Here is a 21648-nt window from a genome sequence, read left to right as displayed (position 1 = left end):
ACTAGTCACTCAACGTGCTACCTCCTTTATGTGTCACAATAGCCGTATGAGAATGCATATTTTAATCTTTTTTTATACAGGTGGAAATTCAGGCTTAAAAGGTTTAGTAATTTTTAGGTCCTGCTGTGCTTAACACTAAATTGTTAATAATAATGTTTAGTATTAATATTAAGTGCTTAATGAGCATTCTGTGTGTAGACACAAGGCTAAATTTCACATAAAATCGTCTCATTTAAACCTCACAGCAGCAACCCTGTGAGGTAGGCGTCAGATAAAGGGAGTCAGAGTTACTGAGTTTAAGTGCCTTGCCTGCGATCACACACCGGAATGACAGCAGGCCATGGAGCCCCACAGCACATGTGCAGCCGCTATTTGGTGCTGCTCTGAACACCTTCGTTTACAGGTGCACAGCTGTGAGTGGCAGCGCTGGAATCTGAACCCGTGTTTCTCATTCTGGAACCCTCCTCTCTTCACTGTTGTGCTATGCCATCACTTGTTCTGGAGCTTCCATTAATTAAATGACACCCCCCCGCTTATGAGCACCCGAATCAGCACCCCAATTTTTACACTAACACTGAAGCAATTGGTTATGAGACTCCAGGATACAGATATTTATATTTACGATGTGGTAGGTTTGTTTGTTTTCCAGAGCATTTGATCGATCAAGGTGAGCACAGACTCACTCTGGGTTCCTATTGAGCATTAAATTATTTTTTTAATTAAGTGAAAAACCAAATGAATCTGGTCTAAGAGAAACACAATTTGTCACCTGAGAAGAGATTAAAACCTGGGGGGAAATAGCATACATTGGGATAACTTGCCGCCCACTGACAATTTTCACTCACAGAGCCTAGACGGAGATGATGTGGACATACAGTGAGAATTGAAGTGGAAACCTTTATTCCCACCAACTATAAAATGTCCTCTTTTTCTTTTATTTTCCAGAAAAAAATATTTTATTTCTAAGAACTCTTTCATGAGTTATTCACTGTTAGCACTAACAGTGTCAGTATACACACACTCACGTGAGAAGATATGGGGTATGGAAACTCTGTGCTGAAAAGGTAGCATCTGTTAAAGAGATTAAAAACAGTTCACTTACCATCTAGTTTAAATGAATCTCACCACCTAAGAGGCTATCACCCAATAGGCCAGTGAAATCTATTCCACGAATGATTTCTAATCAATCTGTTTCTATTTTTCTTCCTCCTCTGAGTTTTTCTAATCATATTCCTCCCCTACTTGGTAGCATCTGTACCTAAAGATGAGTAACTTGATAACTGAGAGTTTTCAGCTGAGCAGATTTTATTAGCAAAATGGTTAGCACCATCATCTGGGACATTTTCTCATCACATAGCAATAAACCTCAGTAGCTAAGTTGTAAGGAGCACGATTAGTAGAGACCCTTCAGCATTCATTAACTCAAATACCCCATCTGTGTAGAAAGTCTCTTATTATGTTTACACCATGGATTAAAGCTATGCTCAAAATGGGCCAAAAAGCCAATATGTCACCATGTTTGAGTATACATTCTAAAATACAGTATTCGTTACTATTTTACCCATGTTATTCTTCCACCTCATGACAACAAACTGAATGAAAGACTCAAGTGAAAACTTGGTATCTGTTGCAATTGTGTGAAAGAGGCACATGAGTGATCATTTTGAATAAAAGTTGTCATTGACATAAAAAACTGTGTTGTAACAAGTAGTGACCGAGAGACTAGAAATATTTTTCCAGCAAATACCTGTCATTGCTTAGGTTAAGATAATTTTGGTGTAATGATGCTAAAATGGCTATTCCTTTGTTTTTACAAGTCAAAACACTTTTTATTTAAAATCTCATGAGTTTGAATTTTTTTATTTCCAACATTTTTCTAAAAGCCCAAAAAGAAAAAAAATTACAAGTAGTGGTAATTAATTAATACTGGCGCAACTATGTGGAACCCTTGCTACACATATGGTCCAGCACTCTCAGGGCAGGTCCCTGACTTTCCTGGTGCTGCGTGTAGAGTATGTGCATATCTGCATTTTGTGGAGAAAATGCTACTTGGTCCTCATCAGAATCTTAGGAGTGAAAAAAAGTGCCTTAGACAGCTTTTCTACTTCTCACTAGAGAGAGGAAGTGATCATGCTTACCTCTTTTATTATGCATAAATGAAAACATCTTTATATAAACTCTTCTGTAAAGTAGCAGTTAACAGATAACAAATTTCTAGGAAGGAGAACATACACAAACAAACAGAGAGAACTCAGAGTACCAGTAAGAACCCCAGTATAAGCTACCTTGTCTTTATTATCTTTAATGTGGAAAAAGTTATTATCCTCAGAAATATCACATTACATTCTGTGGTCGATCATCAAACAAGGATGGAATAAACAAGATTCTTCAGTGTTTCATCACTGGTATGTGCCTTGCTCACAATGTATTAAAAGGAAATATTTTCATCATACTATTATTGAATAATTCAATTAGGCCAATGTTCTGTGGATGTAAAAACACTGTAATTTACTATGTTGAATCATTAGCCAATCAGGTTTCTCTCATTTTCTAAGGCAATAGATTGACTAAAATGCAACCATAAACAAAATAGATTTTATTCTGCATAATCTACTTTGTAAACAAATGAAATTAAATCTTTGCCTGACCTAAAGCTTTGAAAATGAAAGACCAAAATTGAACACATGCTTCCAATTTTGGTTCTGTTACTAAGATGACACTTAATATAAAAGTTACAATTTAACTTCCCCTCAAGTATTCCATTCTTAAGACTAAATGACTCTTAAAAATATGTTCATCAACAGATGGAAGCCACTTATGGCCTCATAAACTCCAAAGCAAGTGAAATTATCTCAGCAAAATAGAAAGATTATAAGGAAGCCTCATCTGGTTATTTCAGAGATGATTAATGCATTGCATATTGGTTCAATGGTGCAATGAATATTGACAGATAATAAGAGAGAAATACCAAAGAGACAAATGCTAGGGATGTATGTTTTTAATCAATCAATAAGCAATTTCAGCATAGGCCCTGTGTTTGGAGCTGTGCTAAGTGTGAGGGAGGATGTGGAAAAAAATGCCAGCACAGAGCCTGTTCTAAAGAGATCTTCTGTCTTGAAAGAGAAGACTAACATACCTTAAACAGTGCACAGACTCACAGAGTGTGTCATTGCTTACTTGCTTATTAACTATATAGAATAGATGGTATGGGAGTTTGTAGAAGCTAACAATCAATGAATAGTAGATCATAGAGAACTTTGGAAACCAGTTACTCAGATTTGATTCTGCAAGAAATATAATGCTGCAGCACCGAAAATTTTGGAGTTGAGAAATGACCTCAGGAAAATTAGTGTGGAATTTTCTTAAAACCATATCCTGTATTTTTCCTTTTTGGACCATTCCCACTGTTACCAGCCACCAATATCTCTCCAGGCTACTCAAACTCCTACTTGGACTCTTACCAGCCCCCAGTCCATTCTCCAGTTGGCCATCATGATGAGCTTTATAAAATGTCAATCACAGTGTGCTATCCCCCTATTGAAAACCTCCAGTGGCTTATATTGCACCTGTGAAAAAACCCAAGGTCCTTCCCATGACCTCGATGATCTGATGTTCCTACAAGATACAGTCCTTCCCTTCTCTCTGGATTCATCTTGTATCGCTGGGCCATTCTCACTCATGCAATAGCCACACTGGCCCTCCCTTTGTCCTTCCACATGACCAGGCTTATTCCCACACGAGGGCCCATGGCACCCACTTCTCTGCCTGAAATTCTATGCCCCCAGATCTTGGGTTCCTTCTTGTTATTGAGATCTCAGCTCAAACAGATCCACAGATGGATCTTCCCGACATTTAATGTATTCTTCTCCACTCTCCCCTCTGCCACTCACGCTCTATTGCATCACTCTGTTTTAGTGTTTGCATCATACTTATCACCACCAATTTTTTTATTCATTCAATTTGTTTACTTGGCCATCACCTACCTTTATCCACCAGAATGTAAGCACTGTGAGAATAGGACCCTGTCAGAGTGCCTTGTCCATCTAGCCCCACTGCCATTAAACAGTACACTACGAGATGCTCAATAAATACTTCTCAAATGAATGTGTTGCTAAATTAATTCTGCTAGCAGGCTATGACAATAGTCTGGGCATGAAAAAGAAGTGCCTAGTGATATATTCATGGCAGGGATGAACAGTTTGGTGTGAATAGATGAGTCTTGTGTCTGAGTGTGGAAAATGAATAAATAATCTAATACAAAGATTAACCCAAGATCCCCAGGATGGCTGCAGAAAGGTGATACTCTTGGGAGGAGTATAAAAGCTGTGATTAAAAGCCTCCTTTAATGAGGATGCACTATGTGTCAGGCATTAACCACTTATTCCATTTATTTTTTTGTGACTCCATGAAGTAGGCATCATTATCTCCATTTCAGAGATGGGAAGTTGAGCCAATATCTCCAAGTTCTTTAGGCTGGTATTCTGCTCCAGTGAATGTACTTGATTTTGTAGAAAAATACTGATTTAAGGTCAGTTGACAGCTGCAAGTAAAACATGCATAGTGGTAAAAATCTACTAAGCCTGGTCTTCAGAGTTACCTCCCTTCCGTTTCACAAGTTGTTGGACTGAAGTGTAGAATACAGATCTCACAAACTACCCTGGCATGCAGGAGTTCTTTTGCAAATTGGTCAGGGCCCCTGTAGACTGCCAATGTCATCCTTCCCACTCTGAAAGCATGCAGGTCTGGCTGTGAGCTGGAGATACTTGAAGAAGACACTGAACAGAAAAGTGACTGGATGAAAGTAGCAGATGAGATGAGCGGAGCAGAATGATACCAGTTTCTTTGGTGACGACTACCTGACAGTTTCTTTGGTGACGACTACCTAACAGTTTCTTTGGCAATGACTACCTGAAAGGTGATACAGCTCCCTAGAACCTAATCAAAATGCAGCACATAAAAAATTTTTGCTTCCATCTTTCTGGCCACCCATCTGATAATGTACTATCCAGAACATGCAAACTAGATTTTTCTAGGAACAAGTTCTATACTAAAGTCCCAGACAAGAGACAATCCTGCTGATGAGTCTGGGAAGTTAGAAGATGCTACAACTTAACACTCAGGTGTCCTCTTACTTATGACAGGAAAGGGATGTGTTTCCTCAACATATAAATCCCCATGAAGATGGCATGGTACAGCTAGTGTCTCAGGGCAGAAAGCCAGGAAACCAGGTTCTCCGGGCACTGGGAGTTTACCACAGTTGCATGATACAATGCCTTCATTGTCCTCCACTCATCCCGGATCCAGGCACATAGCTCACAAATGCCCACATATTATTACGTTTTTCCTGATTTTCAGACACTGAAATGCCAGGATAAAGATATAAAATAAGTTTTCTTGAAAAGGCCAACGTGGATGGAGTGAAGACATCACCACCCCATAACCACCACGTCTGGATATATGTGTTTCTAACAGAAGTGCAGAGGCAGAAGAGAGATAAAGATGCCGTGAAGCTAAGGGGCTGCCATAAAAGCTGAGCAGGTGATCACAGTCTCTGTGTGGGTTACATACATAGCAAGAGACCCACAGTCCAGGCAGTGCTAGCTTACATCGTGGCTTTCTAAGAGCAAGAGCCCACTATCTCCTTGGCTGTGCTGAAGTATTGGGATTGCTCAGTGGAGCATCAGTTCTTGGTACCCACCATATCAGGGGAGACCTCCAAAACCTGGAATTTATTTAGAAAACATTGTGTATTCATTCTTACATGTTTCAACTTCAGTCACCTTCAAAGCACTCTCCATTTGTTGCAATACAGCTATCGAGACATTTTTTCCACTGCTCAAAACACTTTTGGAACTCATCAGTTTTGATGTCGTTTAGTGCTTCTGCCATTTTTTGTTTCGTCTCTTCCACATCGGCAAAACATTTCCCTCTGAGGAATTTTTTTCATGCAGGGAAACAAAGAAAAAGTAGCTGGGGGTGAGATGCAGTGAACAGGGAGGGTGAAACATGGGGGTCATGCTATTTTTGGTCAAAAACTGCTGAACACTCAGCGTGGTGCGGGCAGATGCACTTGTAAATCAGCCATCATGAAATGGGCAAACATGTTGAAAGAGTCTTCAAAAAAAATTCCCTGAAGCTGAGTGCAGCTTCTCACTGGTACACTGTGCAGGTGGGGTTCTTAGAATACCCACCTAGCAGGGTAAAGCCTGTACTACAAGGAGCCCACCCTCCAGAAGATAATTTCAGTTTTTCACAGGTCCCCCTCATACATAACACAAATTGGAGAAGAGAAGCCACCAAAGGTTGAGTGATGCCCATCATCCACTCTGACTACTACAGTTGACACAGGCACACTCAGCCACCTCGAAGTGGCTCAGTAGGAAGGATAGCTTTCACTTGGATCTGACAAAATGGAAACACTATTCTAATTATAGATATGATGGCACTGAGAGCCCTGTGAGGTAGACATGTGTTCTATGTGAGAAACACACGATTATGGAGCCAGCAGAGCCTGGATTTTAATCCCAGCTGGAGCAGTTGCCAGTTGTAAAACACGCAGCAAGTTTAACAGAAACACGACCGTAAACACCCGACAGCTTCGGTGAGGATTAACTTGTTTGTGCAGCACCCGGCACACGAAGCACTCCATCGATGTCCACCCAATTCCCACTCTCACCAGCCATCCTCTCCCTGCAGCCTGAGTCCAGGAGCTGAACTTTAAACAGGACTGGAGCCCTGGCAGGGATCAGGACAGGCAAACTTACCTTCCTTGCCTCCTTCTCAGAGAGCATGCTCTGGACCTGGGAATCTCAATACATCAGTCATGAGTCACAGGTGAGGCAAGAGGGTCATCCCACTGGTCTGAGAACTGGTCCAGAAGTACACATTTTTCCTTTGGTTTTCACAGGTGAATGGTTCTCAAATCTATCTACTTATATCTCTCTACAGTATTGGCTATAGGCTAGTCATAGGTGGCCCCCAGATAAGAGAAGTCCTAAGAAAATCCCCTGTAAGTGTCGCAGGTTCGATTCCCAGTCAGAGTACATGCCTGGGTTGCAGGCCATGACCCCCAGCAACCGCACATTGATGTTTCATTCTCCCTCTCTCTCTTTCTCCTTCCCTTCCCTTTCTAAAAATAAATAAATAAAATCTCAAAAAAAAAAAAGGAAAGAAAATCCCCTGTAAGTATCTGGCTACTGTGGCTCAGTGGATTGAGTGCTGGCCTGTGAACTAAAGGGTCGCCAGTTAGATTCCCAGTCTAGGGCACACACCTAGGTTGTGGGCCAGGTCCTCAGCAGGGGGCGCGTGAGAGGCAACCACACACTGATGTTTCCCTCCTGCTCTCCTTCCCTTCCTGTCCCTAAAAATAAATAAATTTTTTAGAAAAAGAAAATCCCCTGTAGAAGACTTCCTTTGTCCTGCTGTGGACAGTTTTCCCTTGTGTGGGAGTAGACAGAATTAATAAGCCCTGATATTATATCTGAATAAAATACTGGAAATGTGTATGTTTCTCCCAAGGAGCAGATTATATAATTGTGGTGCGGAAAGGGAGGGAGGGACGATTATGCCCTGTCTAAAGGATCTTCAGAGAATTATGCATGCTTGCATGATGATATCTGTGTCTCTATAAATACATGAGATAGAATCCTGTCCGTCAGTGTCTTGACATAGGAGAATTGTGATTGGATGTCAACACCGGCCCTGCCAGTGTCACTGCTGCTCTCCCAGTTGGCATTGCTGTTCCTGGGTTCAGTAGCTTTGGACTGTGGGTGGGGGAGAAACAGTTTCCCCAGCCTCTGCAGCCTCTTCCTGGGACCTGGGCTGGCCCTAAAGGAAGGACAGGAAGGGTCAGACTGCCTCCAGCTCCCTCCCCTTCACCCATGGAACAGCTGCACTTCCTGAGGCTGGGCTGCAGGTGGCAGGCGACCCTCTGTGTGATTCTCCCATGTACTGTAGGAGCTTGTTCTAGCAGCTCTGGGGGATGAGGGTGTGCAGACACTATCAGACTAGAGGAGCAAGACCAGTGCCACTCATACCTGGACTGCAAAGAAAGGGGGACCCAGAGGAGAGACCATGGTTATGGCCATAGATGCTTCTTAGTAGCCATTTCATGGCCACAGATGCCTTAGTAGACATCTTGAGGAAAGTATAATCATCTTCAGGAGAATCAACCCACTTTGGAAATCCCAAAAGGCCTCAAAATTTAGATTGGTAAAATTATACTCTTTTTTAAGAAAGCTGACAGATTGTGTCTTAATGCATGAAGAGATGAGAGCTTGCAAATATCCATTTGACCATGGCTTTGCTTAGCTAGAGCTCTTTCACTCTGGCCCTCTCACAGAGGGACCTGCTCTGCTCCCTCTTGCCTCTCTGTCCTCTGCTTTGCTGAGGACAAATGTCAGAGTCTCTCTCTTACATTCTTCCTGTGCATTCTTTCTCAGACTGAAATCCACAAAATAAACTCCTCTCAGCCTGGCCTCAGGATCCCCACGGCACAGCCTGGTGCCACAGGCCACCCTCTCCTCCCAGCACAGCACCCACATAACTCACAGCAGCACCAGAGGGAGCCGCCTGCCCTAGACAGAGAGGGCTGGGCCTGACTTTGAGAAGGCAGCCTTGAGGAACGCTGAGTTGTCAAATATGCGGGCAGCACACGCCAGAGGGGTGTGTGTCACTCAAAGGTGCTGACGGAGGCAAATCTGATCTGGGGCTGGCAGATGCCTAACCATATAAGACAAATGGAATGTGTCCCTACGAATGTCGCCACTGCTCTCACAGTTGACATTGCCATCTCCAGGGCTCAAGTGGCTCAGGACTAGAGGCCATGCGTGGACGGGGGAGAGACAGGCCTTCAGGTGTGTGCCGCTTCCTGGGACTGGGCTCTCCCCGGTGCTAAAGCCCCAGCCCCACCATTATTGTGACTCAGCTGTGCTCTTGGGTTCTGCTTCTCTTAGAGCTGCTCTTATTTTTTTCTCTCTTTACCAATAACTGGCAAATCTCTCCATATCTCCCCAGGCTATATTCCCCCAGGGAGATGGACTAACAGATGTGGGTAGTTACCGTCCACACACCTGGGCAGAGGCTATCCCTCCAGGTCCTCTACTGCTGCCAACCCGCCTGTGGATAAGCTGCTCTTGGGGCAAGTGCCCACTTCTAACTGAATTAGTGTCCACCCCATCCTGCTTACATGAACAGCACCTGTTGCCATGGCCATTTCAATCTGAGGCTGAAAAGGCAGCCATTCTGGATGACGCATCCAGCACAGAGGAAAAATCAGAGAAGAGCACAGAGAGAGAATGTGTTACCATCTTGGAGAAAACTATATGATAGACACTGTATTAGGCATTTTATAACTTCATCTAATTTATTCTCTAAGAGACTCACCTGTCCTTGCTGTCAGAGGACTGAGATTGTAGCATGGCCTTGGGTAAATGGGTCCAAACAGGGACCTGGTTTATCTGACTAGAAGTTCAGAGTTTTTTATACTTTGCCGATCTATGCAACCACCCTGCTGCTGGCCTCACAACAGCTTTCTTCTCTCTTGCGCTTTCATTTCCACCCTATGGAAGCACCAAGTTCCTTCTTCACTGCCAACCCATGTCTCTGACCCTCCCTGACCCCCCGACTTTACCACAGCCAGTCCCCAATTTCAGTGTCACTTCAGGGACTCATTCTTCTTGCCTGGGAAAGTCCCTTGGGCAAAAAAAAAAATCTTTACACTTGGGCATTCCAACCCAGGGCAGCTGGCTTCTCCTCCCCCACCATATTCCTGAAAACAAGAGCAGAACTGCCTAGCGAAAGCTCTCTCAGATAGATGTTAGAGTCGGGGTCCCTCCTCCCTTTCTTCTCCAGAGCCCTCTCACAGACACACACTATTGTTGCTGTTCATCTTCAAAGCTAGGGAGGAAGGCTAGCTGACAAACACTGATTTTTGGAATAGTAGACACCAGTTGGGAAATATTAAAGAAACACATTCCAAGTCTGTTAGATATATAAAATCCCAGTGAAATGTCAAATTTCTAAGAATCAAACATCCATTTATTCTGCTGCTTTCATGCCAAATGTACTTGACTGTATTTCATCATTCTCATCCACATTTGACATCTGCAGATGCAACCTAAAGGAAAAAACGGTAAGGAGCAAACATTCTGAATGCATTTCACTTTATCAAGTTGCAGCTCCTCACTAAGTTTTGAGTTTCTTTAAAAAGCAAGGTCTTCTGTCACTTAAAGCTCTTGGATTGGAATTAGAGAACTGGACTGTGTTCCTAACTTCTCCATTAACTTTACAGAATGACCTTGGGCAAGTTATTACACAAGTCTATCTTAATTTATCTGTAAATTTAATAACAAAAGAATACCTCATCGTTTTCAACAAAATTCAAAAGGAAGATAAAATGATAAGTCTATAAAAGCATATTGAACCCCTTGGGGAGAAGCCTTATCTGCTTGTATGTACATTAATGTTATGTCTGTTTTCAGCTTCCAGTGGTCTTGCCAAGCCAGGGAACAGTGCTAATCTCAACAGAAATTTCCCCTGGATGTTCACATTGTTTTAGAATGTCAGTCCTCATATCTTAAGTTTCTTGGACTTTAAGAAGAAAACATATGGAGGAATTCAATCCAAAATTGAAAGACAGGCAAATAAAATAATAATTTCAATCCTTGGTCAATTCTATAGTCACCCTTGCATCCAGGGTGACCATAGAAATTAGCGTCCTGGATCAGCTTGAACTGCTGGAACTCCCTCACTGCTGAAACTGTTGCTTTGTGTCTAAGCAGTGTAAGTGATTCGGAGAGTACAGCTTGGAGAGGGCTGACTCTCACCAGTGCCTCTCCTTACCCTACAACCCCGAGTGTTCATTGCTCCTTCCTGTTACCTATCATTGTGCTTTCATTTCTTCTGTTTTCTCCTTTGCCTTTGTCTCCACTTTGACTTTTTTTTTAAGATTTTACTTACTTATTTTTAGAGAGGGGAAGGGAGGGAGAAAGAGAGGGAAACATCAATGTGTGGTTGCCTCTCATGTGCCCCCTACTGGGGACTTGGCTTACACCCCAGGCATGTGCCCTAGACTGAGAATCGAACGGGCAACCCTTTGATTTGCAGGCTGGCACTCAATCCACTGAGCCACACCAGCCAAGGCTCAATTGACTTTTTCTTTCTTGTTTCTCTCAGTTGCTTTCACCCTCCTTTCTGTCACTCATCTTTATTCTATTGAGCATTTATCATATACTCTTAACTTTGCTGAGTGTTTTACGAGAGAAGAGGAGGAAGACATGAAAAACCGGACATAAACACTACTATTCACCTAGAAAATGCTTGTCACATAGAGATGCTCAATAAGTAAATATTTATTTATAAATTAATTAAAAAATCTAATGTGTATAGAAAACATACTTTGTGTTAAGTACTCTCTACACATAATTCCTATAAGTCAACTATGCTACAAGGTATATACTAATATTATCTACATTTTACAGACGAGGATTCTGAAGATTAGAAAATTAAAATAGCGTAGCCAAGTTTACCCAGACAGGAAATGTTAGAACAGGGATACAGTCCAGGTTCTTATGAGTCAAAAATACAGGTTTTCAGTTACCCTACTCATAACAGGAACATGCTTGGTGCTTTACTTACATCAATGCATTTAATGGGCATTAAACAAGAAACAGATTGCTTTATATATGATGCAGCTGAAAAAAGCCACAAAGGACTAAGACTAAGGTTTGAAGCACAGCATTAGAACTAACTGTGTTAACTTGAGCAAATTAGTAAATGCTCTGAGCTTCAAGCCCTTTGTCTGTAAAATGAACAAATCCGTATCTCATCTTACATCAGCTTTCTTGCCCTAGCCAGGTGGCTCAGTAGGTTGGAGCATCATCTCAAACACCAAAATGTTGCAGGTTCGATCTCTGTCAGGGTGTATGGGAGACAACCAATTGATGTTTTTCTTCCTCTCTCCCTCTCTTCCCCTTTCTCTGAGAGAGAGGGGGAGAGGGAGACATATAGAGGGAGAGAGAGAGAGAGAGAGAGAGAGAGCAAGAGAGAGAGAGAGAGAGAGAACACAAGTCACAAAGACAGGAAATGGCACACAAATTTTCCAAGAAACTCTCCCTGACCTCCAATCTAGGATTGAAAACCCCTTTTTATACTCTCCTAGTATCACATTCTCTCTGCATCGTATCACCTGCCATGAGCATCCCTAAGCATCCTTTCCTTATGAGTTATATGTCCATAAACTGCTTATTTTTATCAACTCAGTTAAAATTTGGCTTCCTCAAGGGGCCATAAATTGTATCTGTTTCATCCTTGTATATGCAATACCAAAAGGAATATGCCACGGTGGTTTGGTACACGTGGGTGGATTGAATGAGTGGATGATCAAAGTCCTTGGGTTCAGAGTTTCCGTCAGCCCCACAGTAGCAAGTAAATTCTTCCAGAAGCACTACCCTTGTCAACAGCATAAAGCCAACAAGTAGTTGCCTGAATAAGGGGCAGTACAGTACAGTATTGCCCTTCACTTCAATTACATTCAAAACATGTTTGTGCAAAATACTATTCTACATGCTAGTGGAGATTGTATAGATTTATGAGACTGCACACTGACCTTTAAGAAACTTAAAATAAATTGGAGAGTCATCTAAACTACTAACTATAACAACTTACTAGAGTAAAACAAAAAGTGCTAACATTCCAGCTGGGTCCAACTTATCTTTGTAGCCTGCGCCTGCATTCTCCCTTCTGCTCTCCCAGCCTGCTTCTTCCCAGTGCTCCTCCATGCACTGCTGGAGCCTTTGCCACTCTGTTAGTAGATTATATTATTGTGTAACTATTTACTTAGTATGTTTTCCCTCTAAGACTGTAGCTCCATGTGGACAAGGACTGCACTTGTCTTGTTCACCACACCTTCCTTGGCACCTAGCACATCACCTGATTGTAGTCGGTCCTCCATGACTTTGAGAAGAGGGGAGGAAGAGCAATTAATTTCATTGTTGAAGATCAGAGATTTCACAAAGGAGTTATAGTAATACAGAGGTCTTAAAAAATAAGAAAAATGAGGCTTTCAGATTTACCATTGAGTTCATGAGTTTTTTCTTAGACTTCTTTGACTACTTATTTTTTTCAGCCGCAGTTACATATCTTCCAGCTAACTTTGCCACACTATCCACCCTTTAAAGGTTTTTATGAAACACAATAGCTACCTGCCATAGTTTACAATTTTGCTGTGGATAAAAGGGTTTCTGCAATGTGAAAAGCAAATAACAATGTAATCTGGAATAAAATTACTTTCATTACAGGTGGCACAGACTAAGTGCTAAGGTTGTTTCAAAGTGAGCCGAATACCTCACTGGAGATCTGGGTGGTTTTCATGGAGAAAACATGATTCGATGTCAACCTAAGAAATTTGGAAAGTGCCAAGAAAGGAGGAAAACTTGGGCAGGGTATGCTGAAAGCCTGATGGAAGCAAGTACAGGACAGGGGACATGTCGGGACAGGGGCAGAACATGAAGCGACAAGAGACCCCATGGTGACAGGCTGCCAGTGCCAGTGATGGAACTGGGACCTTCGTTTGTATATGTATATATAGTCAAGCCAGTTCCAAATTTTAAGGGAAGAAAAACAAAATGTTTTAGGAACACTAATTTGGTGATCATTTTCAGGGAGACTAATTAGGAGGATACTAAAGAATATCCAACTAAGAAATACATTTAAAAGATTTTTAAAAAGACATGATGAGATGCAAATTAACCAATTTACTTTCTTATTGTTAAAGCATCTCTCAGATTTTGTGATGGGGTGACTGGAATGCAATAACACGTCTTCGGAAACAGAAAAGATTATAGGCAGAGCCATTTTTGAAGAGACAGGATAAGTTTGCTTTATATATATTTGCTTTAGGATGATCAGAACAAAGGGCCCTGAAGGAAGAGGGAGATGTAAGAGTTTACTCATCTAATGATTGCTGTTATTATTGATAGTATGATGGAAACTCATTGGTATGCACCTCAATTTAAGATCTTATTAACCTTGATTTTAGTCATCTAAACCCATCAGTCATGGAAACCTTTGCTGTGATTGGAGGGAAGTTGGGGTGTGGGTGGGGAGAGATGTCACCACAGTCTAACAATTGTTTTTATAAAGTGAGGGCCGATACACAAAGGGGTTGCTCTGAGAAGGTCTGATGGACATCCAATCAGAAGCCTCACTGGGTGTCCTTACTCTGCCCTTATCTTGGTTTGATCAGAGCTGAGGAAACTGACTCACACTAAATAAACTAACAGGGGACTGAAGTCTGATTTATGAGCAATGGATCTTTCTCTCATGCCATTATCTCCCCAGCCCAACTAGTCATTAGACAGTGGCCTGGGGGCAAAGGGAATGGACAAATGTGAAGGGTACTTAATCTGGCCCTTGGGAAGGGCAATGGGACATCCCTGCCTACAACAGAGCATTAGTCTCTGCTTACTAAAACATTCACCTCGCCACACTTGTCTTTCTCATCTAGATGCCATGAGATGAACTTTTTTTATTTGCCTGTGCTATACTCTAGTTCAGTGGTCCCCAACTGCCTTTATGGCCTGGGGAGCAGCTGGGGACTATGTTTAAATTAGAGTCATGTACCCTCGCCCAGAGGTTCTGCCTGGGTGCCCACGGTGAAGCCTGGGAGCCCATATTGCTGGCAAACCTCCAGGGGCTCCCAGGCAGCCCTGAGTGACTTTGAACCAATCTGATTTGGCCTCAGGTAAGGTTCCAAACCCACCACACCTACTTTGGCGCAAGCAGCTCTACATGTGCCTATTTTATTTGCTTTCTCCTCTGCCAAAGATTTGTTTGAATATAGATTTTCGCCACCTTAACAAGAATTGGTAAATTATTTATCTAAGTTAATCTTGACCTTTTGATTAATACTCTTTGTCTTCAACAAGTTCATAAAACAAGGTTTGGAAGTCCGTTGTTACATTATGATCACATTAACTCATTCACCAAATATTTATTGATCATCTTCTACGTGCCCGGCACTGTGCTAGGTACCAGAGATCCAACAGAGGACAAGACAGATAAGACCTCTGCAGTCATATTCCAGTGCAGGAGAAGTGTAATGGAGTGGGAAAAGACAGAATAGAAGTACATACAATAATTTCACATATTGATAAGTGCTGTGAGGAAAGAAGCAGGATTCTGTAGGAGCAAATCTCAGAGAGAACATGATTTAGACAAGGTGAACAAGAAATACCTCCTTATAAAGGTGACTTTCTGAGAACTAAAGGAAAAAGAACCAGGCAAGCTGACTGCTAAGAGCTTAGATAATGTAATAAAAAGTGGTCATAGCCCTGGCCGGTGTGGCTCAGTTGGTTGGAGCATCATCCCATAAACCAAAGGTCACAGGTTTGATTCCTGGTCAGAGCACATGCTTGGGTTGTGGGTTCGGTCCCTGGTCAGGGTGCATATGAAAGGCAACCAATCAATGTGTCTCTCTCACATCGATATTTTTCTCCTTCTCTTTCTCCCTCCCTCCTCCTTTTTCTAAAATAAATAAGCATGCCCTTGGGTGAGGATTTTTCTAAGTGATCATAGAATTGCAAAACTGGAAGTGACAATGAGCTGGACAGTTAGACGATGGTGGTCAGAGAGACAATGGAAGTGACTCAGGCTCTGGAGAGGCAGAGTCTATGTAAAGTAGAAAACAGTTCTATTAAAGGTGAGGTGGTGAGGGAACCGAGAGTCTATTGGGTGTCAGTCTCTACACATACTGACAAGAGTGGAGATGAAGAAGCAAAATCTGAGTGAGGAGCTAAAGTCTTCACAACATAAAGTGGAAAAGCCAGGGGCAAAGGCAGATTACAGTGTGAGGAGGGGTCAGGGAAGGCTCAGCAGGACGCTTAGGCTTCACAGAAGCAGAAGGCTTCCCCAGAGGACCCGTTCTCAAGGCAGCAGTTGGAGTAGAAAGAAGTAGCCTCCTATCTTCTGGCCCAAGGAACAAGTGGCTCGGGTAAGCAAAGTTTCATCTCCCTGAGAAAGTGCAAGAGAAGCAGAATCTTGGGGGCCAGCCAGGTTTCATTTAGAGAGAGTCATGGGAAACCACCATTCCAGAAGTCCCTAGAGACTCAAAGGGAATCTGATGACCATAAGCAGAAGGTCCAGAGGGCACAGTGGAAGGCTGATTTTTGTTTGTGTTAGTGTGACAGGTAGAGAACTAACTAAGGCATATTCAGGGGCACGTAAATTACACTCTGGATAATAATGGAAAATATTACTACTATTAAAATAGTAATAATACCAGTATTATTTATAGACATAGTAGTTGAAGAAATAGCATCAATATAATGGCATTCTCATTTCAGACCTGGGCTAAGTGCTTCCCATGCAAACTGCCAACAACCCCATGAGCTTTCAAACCTCGAGTCAGATTTCATATTATCTGTGAAAACATTGTGAACTTGAAGTCACTGATCAGGGTAAAGATGGGTTCAGAGTTTTGAACTCACCCTGGCAGTCTCTGAGAAGACTGCAGACAAATTGTCTTAGAGCTAATAATGACAGCTGTATTGCGGGGTTATACAAGTTGGTGTACAGTGATGGGGGGCTCCTCACATAATTGTGCACTAGAAAGAAGCACTCCCCCCCTTAAGTCTCAGCTAGAGTAAGGACCACGATGCCTGGAGGTGGTTCCCATCCACTAAGCTTCATTCCTCTGATCCTTTGCTCAACTTGCTAGAAAATTCCTAATCACCTTTGAACACCTAAGTCCATTCATTCTTTCATTTGATTATTGACCAAATTATGGATAAATTTCTGAAGGACATAGACCATTCTAGACACTTGAGGATATAAGTAAGGTAAATGTATCTCTATCTCTATCTATCTGTCTACATATGCACATCTCCCTGAGGAAATTTTCCCCTCCACTCCCCCAACCTTTAGGCTGGCGGCCCCATTCATGATTCCCAAAACACATCATTTATTCATTAATTTTTTCATTCTTATAACAACCTTATATGTGTCTCTTCAATCCAGTCTTCTCCTCAATCACTTTTTTCAACTCTGAGATCATGTATATATCTCTGCTCTCCAAAGGCTACTGAGTCTTGCGGAGTAGAAGCCAAAGTCCTTACAATTGCAGGCCCTACTGGAGGATGCCACACCACAAATCAACCCCTTCTTCCGTGTCTTTCTTTACCCAGTCCCTGCAAAAGTTGTAGGAAGGAGGTGGTCAGATGAAGAGTAGATGTTGGTGGGCTGACTCATCCCACTGACAAGAGGACTCATTTCTAATTCTACTTTTGATACAATTTTATATAGAAGGACATCAAGCAGACCTTTCTGGATTCCTTAGTCATTCTTCACTTGGGAAAAAGGGGAGGTCTCATACATAAATGAAATTGTGTGATAGTGTGACTATAGTTTCTAAGTTGTGATAAATGAATTTATAAAAAGTGAAACTTTTTCCAAGGGAAAGAAAAATACTTTGTTCAAGTACTTGACAAACTTAAGTGGTTATCGGGATTTTATAATTAGCCTTACTACAACTTTAATTTTTCATTTATGACCTTAAACTATTATTATACAATGCTCCAAAATCAACAACAGAAATTTCCATCCAAATACAGATACATTTTGTACCTACATTCAGGTGGCCTAAGTAAATCAGTGCTAGAAAGTAACACTCCTTATAGCTCAAGAATCATTGACCTACAGAATGATTGAACTACATTCTATTGTGTTACAGGCAAAGCTAAGACAAATATTCAAGGTCCTTTCATTTCTATCTTGTGGATAACTTTTTCTTTTTTTTTTCTTTTTTTGGCATTTTGTAAGGTATGTCATTGATAACCATAGATGCAAAGGTAATACAAAAACAATAATGAACTTACTATGAATATATTGGGTTGGCCAAAAAGTACATCTAATTCTTTACTGTATGATGACTATAGTAGCACTCAGTTGTCCTTAACTTCATTCAAAACAATTTTGTTAGACTGTATTGTGACAGCTGTCTATCAGCATGCATTAAAAAAAACTTATCAAAATTAGTGAATTTCTGTGCAGCTATTTTAATATTGAAGGTGGAAGAAAATATGCAACATTTTCCATGTATTATGCTTTATTATTTCAAGAAATGTAAAAACATAAATGAAATGTGAAGAAAAAAGATTTGTGCAGTGTATGGAGAAGGTCCTGTGACTGATTGAACACATCAAAAATGGTTTGTGAAGTTTCTTGGTACAACTTACATTTTGTCCAAATAATTCTTTGCTGTGGGGCTGTCTTATGTATTAGAAGATGTTTAGCAGCACCATTGGCCTTTATGAACTAGAAGCCAATTGCAGGAGATGGTCAACATATTCAAAATATCCAAATCAGTAAAGTTATTGGTGAAAATGAAAAATGTGTCCTTTATCTTACAGAAAAAATTAAATGGACTTTTTGGCCAACCCAGCAGATTCAAATCAATAAACTATGTTTTATCCCAATAACATTCAAATAATTTAACATGAGAAAATCTATAAGTGTAAGGTACCACATTAGCATTAAATGAATAATAACATATAATTAATCCAAATATATATTAAATACAATGTAAAGCTTTGATTCAAAATGATGCTTGGATACCATTTTTTAATTATGTTTTCTGTGAAGAAGCTTACTACAAAATACATATTTGGCATGCTTTGCTAAATTGTTCTAGTAGCTTACAGAAAATGTGCTCTCTCTGATAGTATTTTAAAACAAATACGTTAACACTCTTATCAATATGCCCATATCTGTAAATGTGCTTTCAACATTTCTCCTCTGTTTTAACAGAATTTCCAGTTCCACATGCCTGAGGATCCCAAGGAAAAAAAGGAAAATCTTAACTCTGAGAGGTCTACGAGGGCCTTAACAGAGACCAGTCACTCACAAGGAGAGGGTCCACGCCTGGGTAAGACCACAGAGTCACCAACAATTAAGTTGATTGAAAAACATCAAGGAGCTAAGACCCTTTTCAAGAAGCTCAGAGAAATGAGTTGGCCGTTGGAGGTTCGCCCTTTAAACAAAAGTTTAGTCAAAGACAACAAGTGGAGGGGGACTGACGCAACCCAAGAGAAACGCAGGGCTTTCCTTCAGGAATTTTGCAAGAAATATGGCGGAGTGAGTCATCCTCAATCACATCTTTTTCACATGGTATCCAGGATCTACGTAGAAGATAAACACAAAATCTTATATTGTGAAGTACCAAAGGCTGGCTGTTCCAACTGGAAAAGGATTCTGATGGTACTAAACGGATTGGCTCCCTCAGCATACAACATCTCCCATGATGCTGTTCACTATGGGAAGCATTTGAAAAAGCTGGACAGCTTTGACTTACAAGGGATATACACTCGTTTGAATACCTACACCAAAGCTGTGTTTGTTCGTGACCCCATGGAAAGATTAGTGTCGGCATTCAGAGACAAATTTGAACACCCCAATAGTTATTACCATCCAGTATTTGGAAAAGCGATCATAAAGAAATACCGGCCAAATGCCTGTGAAAAAGCACTAAACAATGGATCTGGAGTCAAATTCAAAGAGTTTGTCCACTATTTGCTGGATTCCCAGCGTCCAGTAGGCATGGACATTCACTGGGAAAAGGTCAGCAAACTCTGCTACCCATGTTTGATCAACTATGATTTTGTTGGGAAATTTGAAACTTTGGAAGAAGATGCTAATTACTTTTTACAGCTGATTGGTGCTCCAAAAGAGCTGAGGTTTCCGAACTTTAAGGACAGGCACTCTTCCGATGAAAGAACCAATGCTCAGGTCGTGAGACAGTATTTAAAGGATCTGACAAGAACTGAGAGACAGTTAATCTATGACTTTTATTACTTGGACTACTTGATGTTTAATTACACAACTCCATTTTTGTAGTTTGCATTCATTTTCTAAAATACTGTATTTACTTCATGATGATGGCCTTGAATCAGCTGACTGTAATTTTCCTATAATTCTCTGCATGAGAGAAATTTAACTAAATGCAGTTGTCTTGACTTAATGAAGGTTTTTACCAAATAGTATGACACCAACTGGCACAAAGTTATAGGAAAATTACCTAACGGAGACATGTAAACAACTTGAGTTGCTCTAAAATGTTTGGGAAAGAGCTGCTTTTGTATAATGGATTATATTATAGAAGCAATAACCTAGCCAGCTGCTACATTAGCTGCAGCAGCCTCTCACAATGATAGGGAAAGGGCTCCAAAATGGCATGAGTGAATGTCTACATTCTGGAATTTGTTCCGTAAAGTGCATGGATGTATTTTTAGCAGTCTCTGGCACATTAATCAAACATTGGATAATTTTTTTACACCCTGGAGATCTTTCTATCAGCTGCAATGATAAATCAATTTCAAAACGATATTTTGAACGTAGTTTACTTTAGGTTGGAAGGCATTATGTGATTTACTGTATAAGAATATAGCAGAAAAACCAGATGAAGTTATGGTTTTTTATATTCAACAGCCAATAAAAAATGTACAACGTGCTAAGATCAAAGCAACAAAAAGAACCTCCCTCTTCCAGGAAAACTTAGGGGAATGGATTCCGTTTTTCTTTGAGCCCTCTATGCAGAGACAAAATGAGCACAACCATGAAAAGTCTTTGCTTCTGATGCAGGCAGTTGTGAAGTTTAAGCCTCTTCAGATATGTGCTCCTAATTCTGGTGTAATTGGGCAGAGGTAGGGGATTGTTTCAGGATGGAGTCATCACAAGTTTTAGAAGAATATTATTTGAATCAAAGCATCATGTGCATAGCTTTATATGTGAAATGTACTCTAAGAATAGCTTTTGTTTTCAGTCCAATTATTCAGCTTGGGAATGACTTCTTAAAAACTAATATACTGCTTCACTGATAGGTTTTGTTCTAGAGAATAAACATAGCACGAGCCCTTAGAAATATTTTAATGGGCTTATGCATAAACAAATGAGGGTATTTTCTTTTTAAGTTTAAATATTATGTGCTAACAATGTCAAATACTATTGCATTCAAATATTAAATCTAAGCCCTTGAAAAATAAGACCATGTGTCACCCCTGTGAGATGTTGTCATGCATTTTAGAAATTTTTTCCAACAATCCCTAAAGTAGAAGACACATTTGGATGGGAAATTCATATATAATTGGTCAGCTGTTATCATGAGTAAAGCAAACCACATGTCATTCAAATCTCATTTAAATGCATTTGTTAAACATGTTTTTCCCCTAAACTATCATTTTTGTCAGCAAATATTCCATAATGTCTGTCAAAGAAAAGTAGGTATTAATATTTGAATAGTAATAGACCAAGATAGTTACAGTCATACTTATTTCATTTTGATTTTTACATCATGGCTGAGTATTCATGAGCTGCTTCATTCTTTACAACACCTACCCCATCTATGTCTCCCATTGAGTGGGTAGCAGGGGTGTCCAACCTGAGGCCTGCAGGCCACATTATGTCCCAGGATGGCTATGAATGCAGTCCAACACAAAATTATAAATTTCCTTAAAACATTATGAGGTTGTTTTTTGTGATCATTGTCACAATGTATTTAATATGTGGCCCAAGACAACTCTTCCAGTGTGACCAGGGACACCAAAAGGTTGGAACCCCCTGGTAGAGGCAGTGGGCTGACAGCTCATAAGTATTAAA

At 40.8% G+C, this 21648-nt stretch overlaps 1 protein-coding gene across 5 annotated transcripts in view; it reads left to right on the top strand.

The window, feature by feature from the left end:
• The window catches only part of CHST9 (carbohydrate sulfotransferase 9), a 230332-nt gene extending 208908 nt beyond the window's left edge, over positions 1 to 21424 (top strand). For all 5 annotated transcript variants that reach the window (XM_045850081.1, XM_045850083.1, XM_045850084.1 and 2 more), the window contains one exon: positions 18805 to 21424. In XM_045850081.1, the coding sequence (XP_045706037.1) occupies positions 18805 to 19890 (1086 nt within the window). In that variant the 3' untranslated portion in view covers positions 19891 to 21424. The remainder of the gene's footprint in view (positions 1 to 18804) is intronic.
• The last annotated feature ends 224 nt before the right edge of the window (positions 21425 to 21648 follow it).

The sequence above is a fragment of the Phyllostomus hastatus genome, unplaced genomic scaffold, assembly GCF_019186645.2.
Source record: "Phyllostomus hastatus isolate PE091 unplaced genomic scaffold, TTU_PhHast_1.1 phas_contig_80, whole genome shotgun sequence".
NCBI classification, from domain to species: Eukaryota; Metazoa; Chordata; class Mammalia; order Chiroptera; family Phyllostomidae; genus Phyllostomus; species Phyllostomus hastatus.
The sequence above is the reverse complement of the archived record's forward strand: the minus strand, read 5'-3'. Positions and strand labels throughout refer to the sequence as shown.